Here is an 18,874-nt window from a genome sequence, read left to right on the forward strand (position 1 = left end):
AGTATGCCTGTCAGAAGGTCCCGACCTGCTGTTCATCTGCTTAATGTCACTTTGGTGCTGTTCCTTACAAGCAGTTGGAAAATGGATAGATGGATAACACAAATATCTCTTTATACGTACATGCATTTAATGAGCTGTATTAAAGTGTACCGTTAAATATTTTAATACAATTCATCACACTTCTGTACACTAAACATTACAATGCTTGGCAAACAAAGGCACCACTGCGGGTGCAAAAAAAACGAAGAAGCTCGTATTGAAAAGAACACAATGCCTTTCTTATTAAGCTTTTAACTGGCGCAACACAACCACGAAACCGCCCAGAAAATGAAACACACGGGTGTTTGACGTTGGACTGTACAGCGCACACACGGTGGGTAATTTATACAATGACTAAAGACACGCGAGAATCGGACAGGGTTCACATATAACACAGGCAAGGGCAGCCACGACAAGAGGGAATACAACAAGTATTTACAATTATACGAACGAGGAGCTATTTACAAACATCCCCAGCATGCTAGACGCGCTTACTGGGCTCCGCTATGCGCAGCTGTCCCGCCGGTGTTGCAATATATTCGCATATACATTCATACATCATGAATGATAATAGGTGGGGGTATAACAGGGGCCATAATTGATATACAGTGGACACCCTTATCATTAACCAAGGACGTATTTTAACTCGGTGAGTAACAGAGGCGGGGATACTCCGTGGGCCAATCAGCTTTCATATGGTACCAGTCACCCTGTGGCCCCGCCCCTGTGACACGTTGTTTTCAGTAACATGTTTACCAGCTGGCCTTTCATTAAATGCACGAAGCGCGAAATAGAAACTGCAGCAGCAGCACCCCCTACTGGCGACTTCTATTTTATCTGTTTTTTTTCCTTTGGAATTCAGGCGGATGCGTTTAGCTGTTTTTGGAAAGATAATGTTTCAAACGTGGCGAAATACTTCATCCCAATTGCTGCAAGTGATACGAACACGGTGGGCAGTATAAACAATTAATTTCACAATTACGAACTTTTATTACCGGAATTTTTCATTAATCCTAAACTTAAGAATTAGTGCCCCGCTTTTCTATTTTCGTAAGTTCGGTTACCCTCCCATCACCTCTGCCACTTTGAATCTTCTAATAGTAAGTGAATCAGTTACTCAATTGTTCGCGTCATTGTGTTTCCCACAAGATATGATGGCAATTGTGTTTCCAGTAGCATTTAGTATTTTCCACATGGTTTTATTAAACAAAATTGGCCCATGCATCGAGAATTTCTTCGTGGGAATTTCTTAAATGCTGCTTGGAAGGGTGCAATCAGTGACAGTACAATCATTAAATGAGGGTGGCACGCCTCACTCGGCGCACCAACCGATTTAACCAGTAAAGCATTGTGCAAGTAGGTTATGGGTTCAAATCCGAGGGAACCTACATAAATAGTAACCCTGCTGTAAGTCACTTTCGATAAAAGTGTCAGATTGATTAATAGACTAGAACGGGCATGTCCAGCAGTACTGCTTGACCATTTTTGTGGTGCCCGGTGTTTTTGTCTGTCAAGGCTGTTGGGCAGTTGTGCTTTACCATTTACAGCATAGAATCAAGATGGCGGCTGTATCATTAGTTAGCCTTGTTTTGGTGGTGTCCAAAGTGCTCGTCTGTCTGGGTCATGACCAGACCCTCCCTCGTGTGAGGCTAGGGCTTTAGCCATCTGTTGCAGATGGTCTTTGGTTGACATAATATGGATTTGAGAGCCTGTGGCAGCGGAATATGTGATGGACACCAAATCCCGTCATTAGCTTTTTGTTTTTGGTTTGCTGGCTGTTGCTACTTGCTCCCCGGCCATCCAGGCGAATCCACAGAGTTTCAGCCTGCTTCTTATGGGCTTTGGCTGCTGAAAATCATCTCACGCTTAGCAGAGCCGCCAAAGCTCTCCCCTGTGAGCACGCTAGACTCAGCTTCCCGACCTGAAGGTTGTTTTGTCGCCGCTCGGATTGTCAGTTAAATTTTCGGTCCCTCTGCCATCTGGGTTTTGGATTTCGCTACAAACAAAGCCCTTGGGACTGAAAGCTAGTATGCTTTATTTATCTTTTGATCCTGCTAAAGTAAAAAATTCATTTTATCTGGCTGTTCTAATTGGGCATTAATCAGGGGTGCTGTACTAATTAAAGGGCAGTTCCACCCTAATGACTGTAAGTAATGGGTTTTGTTATTAAATCCACTGAGAGCTGTTTTTCAATTTACTAACAGGCCTGAGCTTGATTAGTAAGAGAGCGAACGCACACTGCCCTTGGAGGTCACGTCAGCGAAGTGTGGAGCGCAGGCAGACGTTACCTCAAGTGGCCTGAAGGGGGAGGCCATGAGCCACCCATCCAGCGTCAACCAGCATGCGAGCCTGAGGTGAAAACAATAATGTCAGGCAGCCACCCTGATCTCTGGGGCTGGGTTTATTCTGCCTAGCGGTTAATTCTGTTTTGTCAGTTGTGCTGAATGTGGGTCCTTTACCCTGTCCCACTAGTCTTTAGTGTCTTCTGTATTGCTCATATCCCGAAGTATACCATGCTAGTGCCACAGCGTATCAAATACCATCTCTGCATTTCGGTTGCTGTCCGTAGAGGTGGCATTCAGCATGTCAAATTGGAGCGCAGTTAGGGAGATGTGTCCTATCAATCACAGACGCCCATCGCAACATCGTGTGTTTATAATGAGGAATAAATAGAGATGGTTACTGCCAGGACGAATTTGCCTTGATTCGATTTCCAGGACTGGGATGTGTGAGGGACACAAGGGTGCTATAACAGTATGGGCCACATGGTGGTGCTGTTGTCACAATCTTGTAAAGTGGCTCCTTCTAGTTTGAAAAGGAGGTATTTACTCTTCAGTCTCTCTTTGATGGATACCAAAATCAAAGAAGCTGGTCTTAACCAAAGACAGAAAGCTCTGTGTGTATCTGTCTGCGTTTTTTTTGAGGCAGTAACACAATTTGAAAAATATATTTAAGAAGCCAAGGAATTTCTTAAGTCACCAATTGACATTTTTGCCTGGAACTGCCTAGGTGTCTTTCTGCTGAAGCCGGCAATGGCCTGTGTGCCGAAAATTAAAAGCGAGACTCATTTTTCCCCCTCAAGGTGATTAATGGAATTCCCCATCGCATCAGCTTCCTTGGACAGTTAATCGAGATGCACTTTTGGCAGAGAAAGGAAGGAGCGGGAGGGGGGCGGGGGGCAAAACAAGGGGGCCCATTGGGGCAGAAATGCTTCACAAAGCCTGAAACCTCCCCCTCTTTTTGGCGCTTGGTGCGGCGTTTTGTTTACGTCGTGATTTGCCGCAGTCCTGTTGAAATCACGCGTAGGGGCGGACTCTCACTAGCCCGATTCCACGCAGCGCTTGAGCCCGTCGCACAAGTTCTCCACCCGCTCGCGGGGGGAGGGGAGTCCGGAGCTTTCTCTGGCTCGTGGTCAGCGTGCCTCCGCTTCTGGAGAAAGGAGGCTGTTAGGAACACATTCAATGCCCGCTTGTCCTTCACTCTCTCTCCCTCTCTTGCTCCCTCTCTCTTTCTCTGAGAGCGTTTTCTGTCTCCCTGCAGAATCTTAAACATGACTTTGCCTTTTGTAATGGATGCTCTCCCCTGACTTTCCTTGCTGATTGCCTTTTTTTTTTTTGTGGAGGAGACCAACAACGGCGTGCGGAGGACTCTGAATCTAAGGTCGAATCTGCCATGTTCCAGTGTGCTTGCGGCTGCCTCTGTATTTGTGTGTGTCTGTCTCCACACAACCTTCTGTCTCCAAGACAATGTGGCCTTCACAACTATCTCACCGGTAGCTTCATCTGGTGTCGGTACAGCTACAGCTTATTAGCTCTTTATCTCTGGCCGTAACCAAAGAAATTAAATTACAAATGTGGCCACGGTGAAGTAGAGTTTCTCCAACTGTGTGACTCTGCTTTGCATATAGAGTGCCTTTTGCTTTGGAGAAGTGTGGTACCCCCCCCCCCCCCCCCCCCAATAGGGCTCTGGTCTAAGTCACCACGGAAACGCACTCCGGTGACTAAAGGGGCAGCTGGCCAGCCCTAAGTTTTTACAGCTCTGCCAGGACCACTCACGGGAGAAACTTCATACAAACTTCCTCTGAGGCAGTGCCTGGCGGCCGGGGCTGCGACCGGATCTCTCAGAGCCGAGCCCGAATTTTAAGGCGGAAGTGGGACGCCAGCCAACGTTCAGTTTTGCGGTGTCTGCGGATGAGAGCCAGTGTTCGGCAGGGGCCCCCTTAAATCCGCGTTGACGACTGAAGAGGGAGGTGGCTACCCTGGAACGAGCATGGGGCCCTTCACCTGGAGGGCGATGCTGGCCCGGTGAGCGAGGGCGAACGAGAGCGAGTGGGAGAGTTGGAGAGCGAGAAAGCCAGAGGCGGAGAGGCAGGGGAGAGGGATTGCGTTTCACCCCCCCGAGCCATCTTTGGCTGGCAGTAACGTTCCAGGCAATCAGGGGCAGTTACAATCCCCGCAGAAGGTCTGGCTCGTGGCGGGAGAGGTGAAAACTTCAAAGGTGCATTTGCTCTGTCCATCTTACGTGGAGGTTTTCTAGCTTTTATATGCCGGGCCAAGCCTATCAGCAGGGCCGGACACGTGTGGTTCCGTGCAGAGCCCTGTAGTCCGCCTGCCGCTGCCTTCCCCCGGGGGAGACGTCGCCACGGTGCTTGAGCTGGTAAACCTATTGGACCATAGCATCAGAGGCAGTGTCCTTTTTGGGATCCGCGTCGCGTGCCAGGGCCCCGCTCATCTGCCCTGGCCACACGTATCAAAGAACGGGCTGCGCTGCTGCCCCGCCACCCCGCCGCCTGCACCCTGGCACCGGCCGTGAGCGTTTGGATGCTGACGGCCGTGACTTCAGACAAGCTGGTTGGCCATCTGTGCCGGCGCCTCGGGACGTGTCATGCGCCTGCCAGCCCGCATGCACGGACCGGCACGGCTCGCGCCATTATCCCTGCACCCAGGGATGTGGTCTGGACCAGATGTCGGGGCGGTACCCCCTTCTGTTTACCTGTACACGAGCATCACGCCTCCTGCACCCCCTCCCTCCCCCCACACGCACGCACAGCCATCCAGCCTGACTCAGGAGGCTCCATACTGTAGACATTGTTGTTATTAGGCTGCTTTGCACACATTTCACGGTCTAATTCACATGATTAACATTGTTCCCGACATCATTTCAGGTAGTCGAGCTTCTTTAGGGATGCGGTTCACATTAGCAGCCTCTCTGGGGAACAAGAGCAGAGCCCCCCCAGGGACTGAGTCGGCGTAAGCTACCTCTGGGTTTTTTATAGCAATTAACGTGGATCCTTGCAGTACCTGATGCAGCTGCGGGACATGTGACATTCCCCACGCTGCCAGCTCCCCCGTGCAGTCATCCCCATGCGATCATCCCCTTGCAGACGTCCCTGTGCTGTCGTCCTGATGCGATCGTCCCTGTGCATCCATCAACATGCAGCCATCTCCATGTAATTGTCCCTGTGCAGCCGTCCCTGTGTAGCCGTCCCTGTGCAGCCCTCCCCATGCAGTCACCCCCGTAGAGTTGTTCCCTTGCAGTTGTCCCCATGCACAGCCCTGCCAATCGAGAGCCCCACCCTCACCATGCTCCAGAAGACCCAACAGGATTTTTTTCACTGACAGAGCGGGTCCATCAGTGGGGATAGAACGAAAAGCCACCTTCCATCAGACTGATTCGCTCCCTCTGGAACTGAACAAGCAGAAGGTACGAGAGAGAAAAAAGGGGGAAGAGGGGAGCGGGGCCATTTCCATCTTTATTATGGGATGTACGGCGTTATCGCAGTCGATCCGTTAGCGCTGACTCACAGCCTGTATGTGTCTCTAACTGCTCATTACTTTCTCCAAAGTGTACCTTTTGTCAGTGGTAACTCTGGAGAATGGCGCTGTCCGTGGGAAAAAGCAAATAATGATAGTTTTTGGGTGGTGGTGTTGCGGGGGGGGGCATACTGGCAGCCCATTAAGCCCCCATCCCTTTAGGTTGGATCCTCACATGCACGTGTGCGATTTCTGGCACAGACGCGCAGTTCCCCTGCTGACGTGCGGGTGCATGTTCGACCGATCTGCTGCACCATGTTGCTGGCCATTTCCTCTGATCCCCTCAAGGACTAATTCGTATCCATCCACCCCACTGCCACGGCAACAAGTGCATCTGTGGTCTGTTTGCCCGTGTCTCACAACATTACCAGTGGGGACATGTACCGACTATTAAACAAAAAAGTTAAATCCATATAAGTTAACGTACATTTTTTGTGAAGTATAGCACTTTTCTACGGGCTTGTCTGAGGTCAGCCCTAGTTTGATGCTCACTGTCTGGCAGCAGACGGTATTTCCTGGGTCCTTTGAGGCTGGCCACGACTGGACGCGACATGAAAGCTTCCTCACTCCTGGCACGTAATTGAGCTGCAGATTTGAAGATCAGTCACTCTGAACCGGATCAGAGTCAGCTTGGCAACAGATGCGCCGCTGCCCTCTGTCTGAGCTATAATATTACTGCACCTGGAAGGCCCTGTCCTGCTATTTCCAGTGATTAGACGTGTGTGGGAGGACCGGCTCACTCTTTAGAAGTCAAGATGGAGGAATGTGACCAACTGCTGGGAGGAGAGGATGGTTTTGATGGAGAAGTGAAATATCACATCTCCTTTCCCTCAGAAATTCAGAAGTCATTTCCTCCTCAACCTTAGCCACCAGAAAGATATGGCCTTACTTTCTAAATGAAAAAACACTAACGGATATAACCAGCCTTGTATATTTGTGACTCTCTTTGACTGCTATCTTAATTGGCCAGCCCTAACACTCACAAGGCTGGTTAATATGAGGATCTGTCACATAAGGTACAGGACAGATACAGCCAATTTGTGTGCGTTCGGTCGTGCTTTCATGAGAGTTGTTGCGTGATTCCTGCTCTGATACTGTTTACCTTTGTACCTGAGCATCCACTGGAAGATCAGCCTAGCTCGACTCCTTCATGGTAGTATGGTTGTAACGTGGTATTTGCTTTACTTGTATGTCGCTTTGGACAAAGGTGTCTGCGAGATGAAATAGATGTAGCGTAAATGTCACATTTTAGACGTCCATCTGTCTTCCGTGACCATGTATCCAGCACAGGGCCTGGCTGAGCCTGTACCCCAGGTTGTGTCGTGGATGGGATGCCAGCCAGCCATCACAGGGCCTTGGTTAAATGTCAGAAAAAAAAATAAAAAAAATCTAGCCGAAATGAGTGGTGCCTTCACACATGCTGGAAACTGAAATCTCCGGGCGTAGTCGGCCCCGCGCCACATTCCGGAAACTGCGATTTAATTAACGAAGAATTAAAGCGCACAGTTATTTTGATCAAAGGCACGCGCCTTTTATTCCCCACTCCTCCTGTGGTCCTGAGACTGGCTTATGATTTAATTTCGTTCGGTTTACTCTGAAAAAGCGGCATCCATCTGGAGGAGCTGCTCCGCGCACAGACTGGCCTCGCCTGCAGCCTCCCGCCAAGCTAAACGCCCCTCTTAAGGCCCACCTTGGTGACACGGCGACAGCAAAGGGGAAGATTACATTTCGGTGGAATTACAGATGTGATTTCAATTTCCAGGGGAATGTTCTATTCCTTGTTACATTGTCTTTCCTGTCTCCTGTAATATGCAGTCCATATTATGAAGGGATTATCATGTCTTGCAGGGGAGTGGTGAGACCAGGACATGATAGTCCGTATAGTTGATATTCTGCGGGGATTATTGTGAGATAATAAAAAAAAAAATAATAATTTGTGGGCCTGCAAAACTCCATTCAAGGTATAAGTATATTCTAATGTTAATGCTGACCTTGTGACCCTGACTAAGGTAATTGGTTCAAAGATGGACTGAAAACACCCGGTTCGGTAAGGTAAACTGAAGTACTTGGTTCAGATGGTTTTTAAGGAGGATTGTGACGGTGAGGCTGAAGTGGTGCTGAAATACCTTGTTGGAGTTGGCGATGCTGGCCGGCGGCCCGGCCCCAAATGGGAAACCCCCAAGCCCCCCAAGCTCCTTGACGCATCACACTGTCAGCAGTGGCGCAGTCATACTTGCTTCCTCGTCACGCCCTCCCTCCACCAGGGAGAAGGATGGAGGGGTTGGGGGAGCGAACGGAAGACCCATTGTCAGTTCAATGGTTATTTAAAACTTAACATGTTGGGTGGAGGGAGAGAAGGCAGGAAATCTGTCTGTACAGGGGGACATCCAGGAAGAGGGGGGAGAGTTTAGCCATGTGCTAAGGGGGGGTGCCACAGGGGTAGCTGTGCCCCGGGCTGGCAGCGTGCCCACTCGCGGCTCAGTATCAGCGCGCCACGTAGGGCTCCGGCGCATCCGAGGCTGGTGAGGAGCAGCTGCATAGCGGGCAGAGTTGCAGCTTTGACAGGAGGCTGCAGGATCTCCTTTATTTTGATTTGCCCGCATGCCGTGTGTAGGTACCTGTGGGACAATTTATGCTGCTTTGGCAGTTTTTTTTTTTTTATTATTATTATTTTTACACTTCATTTGTTGAAGGAATTCACACAAAGGGGTGGTGTGGTGGCTCAGTAGGTAGAACTATAGCCTCACACCTTGGGGGTCGAGAGTTTAAATTCCGCCCTCACCCTTGTGTGTGTGGTGTCTGCTTCTCAATGGCTATATCCCAAAACTGTTTTGTTTGACTGTTCCCTTGCTCCCTTCCCTTGAAGACTCGCTGAAGTTGAATGTTCATGAAGATGACAAGGGAAGGAATGAGTCAGTTAGTAAGCAAGGTAGGACACACAAAAAGCGGCATTGGGACACACTTGCATCCTTAATGGCTTACCATGCTTTGTATGAAGTCTGTGTATATATATATGAAGTCATCACTGAAGTAGAAACTTTTATGCCATGTTATGTGTAGGTGTCACCAAAGGTGAACTTCTCTTCCCCAAAGCGAACTCTCGACTAGACTTCCATATGCCCACAGCAAAGGGGTGATTTTGAGTGAAAATTGGCCCTCAATGACTCATTCACTAAGATATTGGGACACTTCTGCAAAGGTAGTGAGGGAGGCTGGTGCAAATTAGAGTTTTGGTATGTAACCCTGGTGTCACGTGGGTTTCTTTGGGGTTTTTGGTAATCTCAGTATGTGCTATTGTTTAATTGATATTTCTAAAATTTCATCTGGTGTGTGTAACTGTATCCTGTGATGAACTAGTGGACTGAGCTGGTCTGGGATCAGCTTTAGGTCATTCTGTGACCCTGACCAGGATAGGTGGATGGATTCACATGCAGGGCGTGGTGGTGGGGGTAGCCCCAGGACATGGTACGGTAGACTGAGGAGCTGCATGATGGGAACTGATGCTCTTATAACTCCAAACAACAAGCAAAGCCAACAGCAGCTTGTGGCTTGAGTAGTCATGTGGGCGTGCTTGAGATCCCACTACAGCAATCTCCCCTGAAAGATTCTTCACATTTCATTAGTAATTCAGAGCATGCTGTCCTTAGGGCCGACTCCACTTTTTCAGTGGCCCTAGGCAAGCGAATCAGGGAGGGGGTCCCCCTCGATAGGTTTTGCCCAACTCTGGCCGGAGGGGGGCTTGATAGATTTCCTCTCTTTTGTTGTCATCTGACTTTCTTTAATTTCCTTGTCTTTCCTTTTCCCTGTTCTGTGTTACTTTCTCTTAATGATGTTGCCATGTATCACAACACACCCATGTAAAACACATTTGGATGACTGTGTTGTGAAAGGCGCTATATAAAAATAAATTGAATTGGGTCGAACTGAATTGAATTTCACCCTCTGGTTGGACCCTCTTCTGCCAGTTGGGTCCCCTTCTGCTGGTTGGACCCCCTTCTTTAGGTTGAGTCCCCTTCTGCTAGTTTGGACCCTTGGTCGTGGCCTAATTTGATTATGTTTAGATTCAGTCCTGGATGTCCTACAAATCTACACTTCCAGAATTCAGGTTAAGCATCTTGACCAAACAGCAGATCCATTTACTACGAGATTCCACCTTTCGCTGGCCCCTGTTTCAGCCCCAACCCTGAGGCCCCCTCCCTCGGTAAGGATATTTCTCTATGTTTTATTCCTCCTTGCCGTTTTCCCCTCAGCCGCGATGTTTCCCAGCAGACAGAGGAGCCGCTCCCCGGCCGGGCGGCAGGTGCCGGCGCCCGTCTGACCAGCTCTGGCTTCCAGCCCCCGTTTTGCACGCTCCAGATGGCACCGCTCTTGCCGTAAACCAAACCGCCGTCGACTTCACCAATAACAAGGCCACCGGCGGGGGCCGAGGAAAGGGGCCCCTTGGGTCGGCATTTGTTTTTCAGGCAGATGGACATCTGCGTTTCCCAGTCCGCCCCCCAGCCCACCCCAACCCTCAAGGCCACTGCCTCCAGTGTTCCCTGCTGTTTGAATGCTTAATGGACCGGCAGTGCCTGCTGTTCCTTGTGTGCACAAGCATCCAAACAATTATAAAATCTCTGGGATCACAGGCCAGAAATGTGCAGTTACTCTCTGAGGAGCCCCCGAGCCCCCCCACCCCCACCCCCCACTTCGTGTACAATAAAGCCGTCGACGTACGGAAGACGTGCTGCGTCCCACAAGTGGTACAGCAACATAAGTACACCCCTCCTTTCCCTGTGTCCCTCAGGCAGAATCCCCCATGGGTCTGACTGTCTCCCGTGCGAGTGCAGAGCTGTTACTGGCTGAAGATGATAGGTGGGAATTCGCCCCCCCCCCATCAAGGTGTAACTCATCATCATTGATTTATAGAAAATTTAAAAAAATAAGAACGATTCCGAAGAGCGAATGGAGTAACGGCCTCAAGGCCGGGCGCTGAATAATGTGCTCTGATGCTAACGAGTGCGTTAATTTGCTGCTCCGCTTCAAAACGAGTTTAAGGCTCTAATTGTAATTAATTAGTTGCCTGCTCGTTACTGAAACTTGGGGAAATGGCATAATGAGGGTCTGCCGAGTGTATTCTGGGGTCGCAAAAGCGAAGCGGCAGCAGCAGCAGCGATCCCATAAACACATGACCCTCCCTATGGAATAAAACGTAATATCAGAGAATACTCCTTAATTATAACCCATGTGTGTTGTGTACAGGAGGAAAATATAACTGGTGATGTTTCAAGCCGTCTTTCAACTCTGTTGATGTCATTTAGTAAGTGAGGCATCTGACTCTCGCAGTGCTCACACTGTGTGTGCTGAAGGTGGCCTCTTTTAACGAAAGCCCTCTCTCTGCTCTTGGTCGCTTCATGGTAATGGTGTCACCTCTAAAACAGTCGTTGATCTGTCTCTTCTGTATGGGTTAGCCACCTGTTTGAGGTGAGACTGCATGGGAAAGTAGAGCAGAGTTTGTGTATTGGGGGAGGCTTCGGGGGGCTTATCTGCCCTCCCCATCTCCAGCCGGGAGATCAGGTGGCAGGGCCTGACTGTTAGGGGACTCTGTCAGGAGGTATAAATGCTGGGTGGGAAATGGTCCCCCCCCCAGAGAGACGCCATCCTGCAGAGCAATAGAGCCATTAGAGAAGAAGCTGGGAAAACAGACAGGCTAAAGGACGGCCGGCTGCCTGTTTGCGAAGGACCCCAAGGGACCGAACGCCAGCTGAGAAACATAAACAGGGTAAGGGGCCAATCGACACGCCGGGCTGAGCCGGCTCAGCTGTTTTGTGTTATTGAGATGACAGAGGGGTGAAGCGTTTGGGAGACAGGTACAGGCACTAAGGGAGAGGATAACATATCTGAGGACAAGCATGCCATCATGTATCTCGTACATGAGGATCACGGTAAGTCGGATAATCAGATGTGTAGCAGGTTTAGGAATTGACTGGATGATTAACCTGGTTTGAATGAATGATTAACCTGGTTTGCTGAAGGATACTGCTAAGGGTTCCAAAAGATCGAATGTAGGAGTTCCCAGTTCAGTGGCAAGTCGTTCACCGGCCCGCGGAACGCTGGGGGTTTGGGGGAGGGCTTGGTAAATCCTCAATAATAACCAGTATATTTTCATGCCATGCGTTTTTATAACCTCAGACATTTGTGCATTTTGATAGCACCAGAAACATTTTTAACTTGAATCTTTCTGATCGATCCACCACTCTACCCCACCGTCCTGGTTGACAAGCGTTAAAATTTTAAGTTTAAATTTGTCGCTGGTCCGCTATCATCAGAAGGTTGGGAACTTCAGTTGTAACGTGACTGCTGATTAGAGTGTTAAAGTGTCAAAGATTACATGTAACGTTCTTCGAGTAGAACACTGACCTTTTTCACCACTTATATTCAGAGGGATTATGGTCCTCATTTAAGCCCAGTTAACATGCTAGGTTCTCCAGCAATGCTTCTGCTGCTCAGGCACACCTGAGGCGAGCTCAGCAAACGTACCAGCCTTTTCTGTAGAAACAGAAGGTGTTTCTTCCCAGGGGCTTTTGCCAGCCAGCAGAGGGGAATCCTAAAGCGAAGGACAGGGATCAGTCCCAGAATCTTAACTCATGAATTTTACAGCAGGTTTAAATGCCACCGGCTGAACCTGGCAGTTTTGTGGGTCACGGCTAACCAGCTTCTGTTGAGCTGGGAATCGGGTGAATTTGGCAGCACTGCTTCGTGACACTGAAATAAATCCGTGCTACACTTTTTTTCGGGGTCAAGCGATAGAGTTGTCCATGTTTCCGCATCTGATGGAGTGCAATGCAAGGCTCAGATGGCTTTTAACTCGCGCGCCTAAATGCCTGCGTCGTTTCTCCTAAAGGATGCCAGGTGACCCTGACATCGTGGAGGACGGGTCCGGGCACTCGGAGACCCCCTGGCGCTCCGTCCCACTGGAGTTGCACCATCCCTACTCCAAATTTTCCGACTGGAAGTTCAAGCTCTTCCGCGTCAAGTCCATGGAGAAAGCCCCCCTGCCGGGGGACTCTCAGCCAGCCAGAGAGCAGCCGCAAAGGGTGCCCCCGGAAGACTGCACCTCAACACCCCCAGAGGCGGCCGCGGAGGTGGGCGTGGGGGTGAGCCCGGGGCCCCCCGGGAGTGTGATGCGCCTCTGTCTGGGGGGGAAAACCAAGGAGAGCCTGGAGAGCGTGGGGCTCCGCGTGGATCGCAAGCTGCAGGAGATTGACACCCACATGAACCACCTGAGGTACGACAAGGAATAATAACAACGGCAGTCATTATGGCATTATTAAGATAATGATAATGAATGAACAAATAACTGGTTTATTGTTACGTGCTTCTATATTCAGTACGTTCTCTATGGGCATTTAAAGTGGCAATATTGCAGAAATTCTAATTTATCGTGAATGCACTTGCTTTAGTCATTAATAAGTAATAAACAAATAATTTTATGTTAAGCTATGAATTTGATTATTTGAAATCTCGTTCTGGCCGGGTAGCTCTTGGTATAATTGAGTGTGTTTGGCTGGCAGGACCCTGTGCCGCCTGTGTGGCACAGCGCTGCGCAGAGTGAAAGGCGGACCAGAGCGGGAGGTCCAGGGTGAGCTGGACGAGAGCAGCAGGGTCTCGCTGCGCAGGATGGGCTGCAAGGCCAAGAGCTGGCCTGAAGTCATCCTGAAGGTCTTCAAGGTGGACGTGGCGGGGGACATGGAGACGGTGCACCCGCCCTCCTTCTGTCACCGCTGCTGGAAGGCTGCCATGAGGGGGGGGGGCTTCTGCTGCTTCTCGGGGACGCAGCTCACCCAGTGGACGCCGCACTCGGCCCTCTGCCACCTCTGCTTTCCCAGGAAGCCGTCGCTGCAGCGGAAGAGGCGAAAGCGCTGTCAGCCGTCCCGGGGATCCCTCCACCACCTACCCAGGGCCAAGCGGCTGAAAAGCGACCTCCACACCCACAGCCTGGCGGACAATGGCCGGCCGTGGAGAGCGGCGGACCAGGGGCCCAGCGGCAATGCCTGGCTCAGGCCCAACCTTCAGAAGGCTCTGTGGGTTCGTAACATCACTCGCTGCAAGAACGTCCACCTCGGGGCAGACCGGCTCCATGAAGACTTCCCTGTTGACTTTGTCCGTGCTGTGACCTGCCAGGTGTGTGACCACCTCCTGGCCGAGCCGGTGCAGTCACCGTGCAAACACCTCTTCTGTCGAACCTGCATCCTGCAGTACAGCCGTGCCGTAGGTCAGCACTGCCCGGCTTGCGGCCTCCCCTGCTCCCCCTTTGACCTAGTGAGCCCCGCTAAGGCCTTTCTGGGCATCCTGAACTCCGTCCCACTGTGCTGCCCCAAGGAAAGCTGTGGGGACCCCGTTCCGCTGGGGTCCTTCGGGACCCACTGCTCAAGTCACCAGGGGGAGAAGGAGGAAGAAGACCAGGCCAGGAGACGGCAGTGGCAGGCCTACAGCAATGGCTACATGCCCATCAACAAAGGCGGTAGGCCCAGGCAGCACCTGCTCTCATTGACCCGCCGGGCTCAGAAGCACCGGCTGAGGGACCTGAAGAACCAGGTGAAGATGTTTGCTGAGAAGGAGGAAGGTGGAGACATCAAGTCCGTGTGCCTGACGCTCTTCCTGCTTGCGCTCCGGGCTGGAAATGAGCACAGGCAGGCCGACGAGCTGGAGGCCATGATGCAGGGTATGGTTTACCAGTATCTCCGCATTCACATGTGTCTCCCCCTGGTCGTTCTGCATTCTTACTTTGTTTTTCTACACGTAGTACTTTCCATATGTTTTCATCCTAAAAATGCACAGTGGTAGTAAAGAACACATAATTTGCTTGCATTTGTAGTCATTTTCCTGTCTGTCAGGACAGACTAGCAAGCCGGGGGGTATATAGATCCTCGCCCATAAAACCAACACTCTCATTAAGAGCCTGTTTAGATCTAGACAGGACCTCTGCAGTATTAAGAGGGACAGGCGCTGTATGACATTAAATGACACCAGCAACATGCTTTCGTCCCCTGGGAAACCAGCGCCATCTGGCATCTGTTTTCATCATCAGCCAAGAGACCCCTACTCTGCCAGTTCCACCGCTCCAACCTCCTGTCCTATTGTGACAGTAATAATCACTAGAAATGTGCTACCTCATTACGAAATATTTGCCATTGTCATTCTTTTGTGTAACGAGCACGGGTTTGATAAAAGAGCTGGACGACACATCATCATCAGCCTCTAATGATCACCGCTGTTAAAAATGATGCTGTATGTTTTTTAAACTAATTTCCCTTCTTCCCTGTGTCTTCAGGGAGGGGATTTGGCCTGCATCCTGCAGTGTGTCTGGCAATAAGGGTCAACACCTTCCTGAGCTGCAGCCAGTACCACAAAATGTACCGCACGGTGAAGGCCACCAGTGGGCGCCAGATCTTCCAGCCCCTGCACACTCTGCGTAGTGTGGAGAAGGAGCTCCTTCCCGGATTCCATCAGTTCGAGTGGCAGCCGGCGCTGAAGAACGTGTCTAGTGCCTGCAATGTGGGAATCATTGATGGGGTGGCCGGATGGGCCGCCTCCGTGGATGACGCACCGGTGGACACCATTGCACGGCGATTCCGCTATGATGCTGCTCTGGTGGCGGCCCTGAAGGACCTGGAAGAGGACATTATGGAAGGGCTGAAGGAGCACGGCCTTGAGGACTCAGAATGCACGGGAGGGTTCAAGGTGGTGGTGAAGGAGTCATGCGATGGCATGGGGGATGTCAGCGAGAAGCATGGGGGTGGACCTTCCGTACCTGAAAAGGCCGTGCGATTCTCCTTCACAGTCATGTCGATCTCTGTGCAGGTAGAGGGACGTCAGGAAGCGATCACCATCTTTCAGGAGTTAAAGCCGAATTCTGAGCTGTCGTGCAAGCCGCTCTGTCTTATGTTCGTGGACGAGTCGGACCATGAGACCCTCACCGCTGTGCTGGGGCCTCTGGTGGCTGAGCGGAATGCCATGAGGGAGAGTCGGCTCATCCTGTCCGTTGGAGGCCTTCCCCGCTTCTTCCGCTTCCAGTTCCGGGGCACCGGCTACGACGAGAAGATGGTGAGAGAGATGGAGGGACTTGAGGCTTCCGGGTCCACGTACATCTGCACCATGTGTGATTCCACTAGGCTGGATGCATCCAGGAACATGGTTCTGCACTCTATTACAAGGAGCCACGAAGAGAACCTGGAGCGCTATGAAATCTGGCGGACCAACCCCTTCTCAGAGTCTGTGGAGGAGCTTCGGGATCGGGTCAAGGGCGTCTCAGCTAAGCCTTTCATGGAGACCCAACCAACCCTGGATGCCCTGCACTGCGACATCGGCAATGCCACCGAATTCTATAAAATCTTCCAAGATGAAATCGGTGAGGTCCATCTGAAGGGCAACCCTAGTCGGGAGGAGAGGAGAAGCTGGAGGTCAGCTCTGGACAAACAGTTGAGAAAGAAGCTGAAGGTGAAACCTGTCATGCGGATGAACGGCAACTACGCCCGTCGGCTCATGACCCGGGAGGCGGTGGAAGCCGTGTGTGAGCTGGTACCCTCGGAAGCCAGGAGGGAGGCTCTGAAGGAGGTCATGGGGCTTTACCTACAGATGAAGCCGGTCTGGCGGGCCACCTGCCCAGCCAAAGAGTGCCCTGACCAGCTCTGCCGGTACAGCTTCAACTCCCAGCGTTTCGCAGAGCTCCTGTCCACCACCTTCAAATATCGCTATGATGGCAAGATCACCAACTACCTTCACAAGACCCTTGCCCACGTGCCCGAAATCATAGAGCGAGATGGATCCATCGGGGCCTGGGCCAGCGAGGGAAACGAGTCGGGCAACAAGCTTTTCCGCCGTTTCCGCAAGATGAATGCGCGACAATCGAAGAGCTTCGAGCTGGAGGACGTGCTGAAGCACCACTGGCTCTACACCTCTAAGTACCTGCAGAAATTCATGGAAGCCCACCGTAACTCTGCTAAAGCCTTGGAGGCCACCATCGACCCGGTGGAATGCCAGGATGATAATGACTTGGTGCTGGATGTCACAAGCTCACTGGAGCTTTAAGGATGTGGAAAGGGCTTAGAAATCAAGGTGAAAAGAATCAGAGATGGCGTTTTCGTATGTTAAATGTGTCATTTTTCTCTTTATCCTGACAGGGATTTGCTCCCAGGGATAACGGGGAAGCTCACTTTGACCTACTGTCATTTTTGTTTATTACTTAAATGGATTTTGAGATGTCAGGGCAAAGTGTTCTGGGTTTTTAATTAAATTTTTTTGGGTTTTCTTTAATTCTCAGTGTGCTTTTGGGGAATTGAAAGAATATGTATTGATAATGATTTAATATTCATTCTCTTTGTCATCAAATGACTTGCATTTGTCATGATTATTTTATGAAAAGCCCTTTCATTTAGGCGGATGGATATTTCCTGTCACCTTTATCCTTCCTCAAGTTCATATGTCCAAAAAAATGTTGCTGGTTTTTCCGTATTCTTTGTTCAGATTGTCTGAGATCATTTTTGCCTCACATAAAATATTGGAAGGCTTATTGTTTTATCAGGATGTGACACATCCATGAATTTATACAGGGATATTATTTATGAAAACAGATTAAAGTGTTGTAAGTTATGGCAAGGTAATTGTGGTGAAGGGGCATACATTACTTAGATGCTGTATTTATCACCGTGGCAAGAAGATGGAGTTAAGGAATCTGAGGTTGTCTTTGTGCCAGTAAAAATGTTTGCTTTAGGGGTTTTTATTGGGATTCCAGGGTGCAAAACGACTTTTAAATCACTTTTCAGCACCTGCAGGGACAAAATCAGCTATTTTGCCTTCACTCCGACTACTGATGTAGAATTTGTGAACCTCATGTTTATTACAAGAATTTCTATGCCATTGTCTGCCTGGAGATGAATTCTGTTTTTGTTTTTGCTTTTGAAATCTGCTCATGGGCCCCTCATGTTTTCGTGTCTGCAGCCAGCTGCTCTTCTTTGACGTGAACGTTCACTTCTGCAATTCTGCCGAGGAACAGTCTGTTGGCCCTTAAGCAGAGCGTCACACGGCTGCCAGCATAGCCCAGCGTAGTTAAATATGTGTTTTACCTACGGCGTGGCAGTTATACATTTATTATAAGAGCATGGAAGTGGAAGAATCACAGCTACAAAAAAATATAAAACAGTATAGTTGAACAGAGTTGAAAACATTTTGGTGTACTTTACTGTGTTTTTAAGTTTTATGCTTATACTTAAACTTATGGTTATACTATTGACAACTATTTTAAACATGTTTAATAAGGGATTTGTGCCTTTGGTAACATTCTTTTAGCATAATATGATTTTTTGTGAAATGTCTTATCTGCCCTCTTATTTTTCCTGCTGTTATTGTTTGATGTAACCTACGTACACTAAGGCTTCTGACAGTTATATTTTGGTGGCTATTAGCCCTGCAGTTAACCATTGTTTATTAACCTTTTTTAAATAGGGAAGTATTTGAGAATGATGTCAATGTACAATCAGTTGTACACTGCATTCATCTTACTTTATTTTTTTTGCACTTTTCCTCAAGGCACAGACTTTCAAAATGTTTACATAATTTTGCATCTGCAATAATTCTCATGTTTAACAACTGTAGAAAAATTACACTTCAGATTTTCAGTGTAGCGTCATTAATTTACATTTTATTATTTGGATAAATCCTTTCATTGTATTTCATTGTAAAATCAACATTTTGAGTTTATTATATATAGTATGGTGTTTTTTAGTTTTTGTGATGTACTTTATAACACATTGTTTTTATAATTTGCTGAGATCCCTGTACGGGGTAAGCAGCCCTGGAATCTGGGTGTTTTATGATGTTTTATTGAACGCTGATTAATTTTAACATGGAAGCACAATTGATTTGCAATAAACAAATTGAAATGATTATCCTTTAAATGCTGTATATTTTACTCTGTTCTGTCTCATGAAATTCGAAGCATAATACATATAATGTAACTGTTGCATGGCATTAAGATCTATAAT

At 49.3% G+C, this 18,874-nt stretch overlaps 1 protein-coding gene across 5 annotated transcripts; it reads left to right on the forward strand.

The window, feature by feature from the left end:
- Window positions 1-933: 933 nt before the first annotated feature.
- Window positions 934-18,776, forward strand: rag1 (recombination activating 1). 5 transcript variants are annotated; one of them, XM_048973595.1, is made up of 6 exons: window positions 934-1,139; window positions 2,244-2,393; window positions 11,482-11,613; window positions 12,736-13,119; window positions 13,406-14,556; window positions 15,166-18,776. In XM_048973595.1, the coding sequence occupies exons 4-6, from the start codon at window positions 12,737-12,739 to the stop codon at window positions 16,920-16,922; spliced, it is 3,291 nt and encodes a 1,096-aa protein (XP_048829552.1). In that variant the 5' UTR covers window positions 934-1,139; window positions 2,244-2,393; window positions 11,482-11,613; window position 12,736; the 3' UTR covers window positions 16,923-18,776. The 5 variants fall into 5 exon arrangements, with proteins under 5 accessions (XP_048829552.1, XP_048829553.1, XP_048829555.1 ...); XM_048973596.1 differs by lacking the exon at window positions 934-1,139 and adding an exon at window positions 1,150-1,446; XM_048973598.1 differs by lacking the exons at window positions 934-1,139; window positions 2,244-2,393 and adding an exon at window positions 10,573-10,706.
- Window positions 18,777-18,874: the final 98 nt, after the last annotated feature.

The sequence above is a fragment of the Brienomyrus brachyistius genome, chromosome 13, assembly GCF_023856365.1.
Source record: "Brienomyrus brachyistius isolate T26 chromosome 13, BBRACH_0.4, whole genome shotgun sequence".
NCBI lineage: Eukaryota > Metazoa > Chordata > Actinopteri > Osteoglossiformes > Mormyridae > Brienomyrus > Brienomyrus brachyistius.

Bases quoted from the DNA above. Each gene is read 5' to 3' on its own strand.
- rag1 (XM_048973595.1), top strand. From the start codon at position 12,737: ATGCCAGGTGACCCTGACATCGTGGAGGACGGGTCCGGGCACTCGGAG. The intron at 13,120-13,405 runs GTACGACAAGGA...TTTGGCTGGCAG, and splicing joins ACCCACATGAACCACCTGAG to GACCCTGTGCCGCCTGTGTG. The intron at 14,557-15,165 runs GTATGGTTTACC...CTGTGTCTTCAG, and splicing joins GCTGGAGGCCATGATGCAGG to GGAGGGGATTTGGCCTGCAT.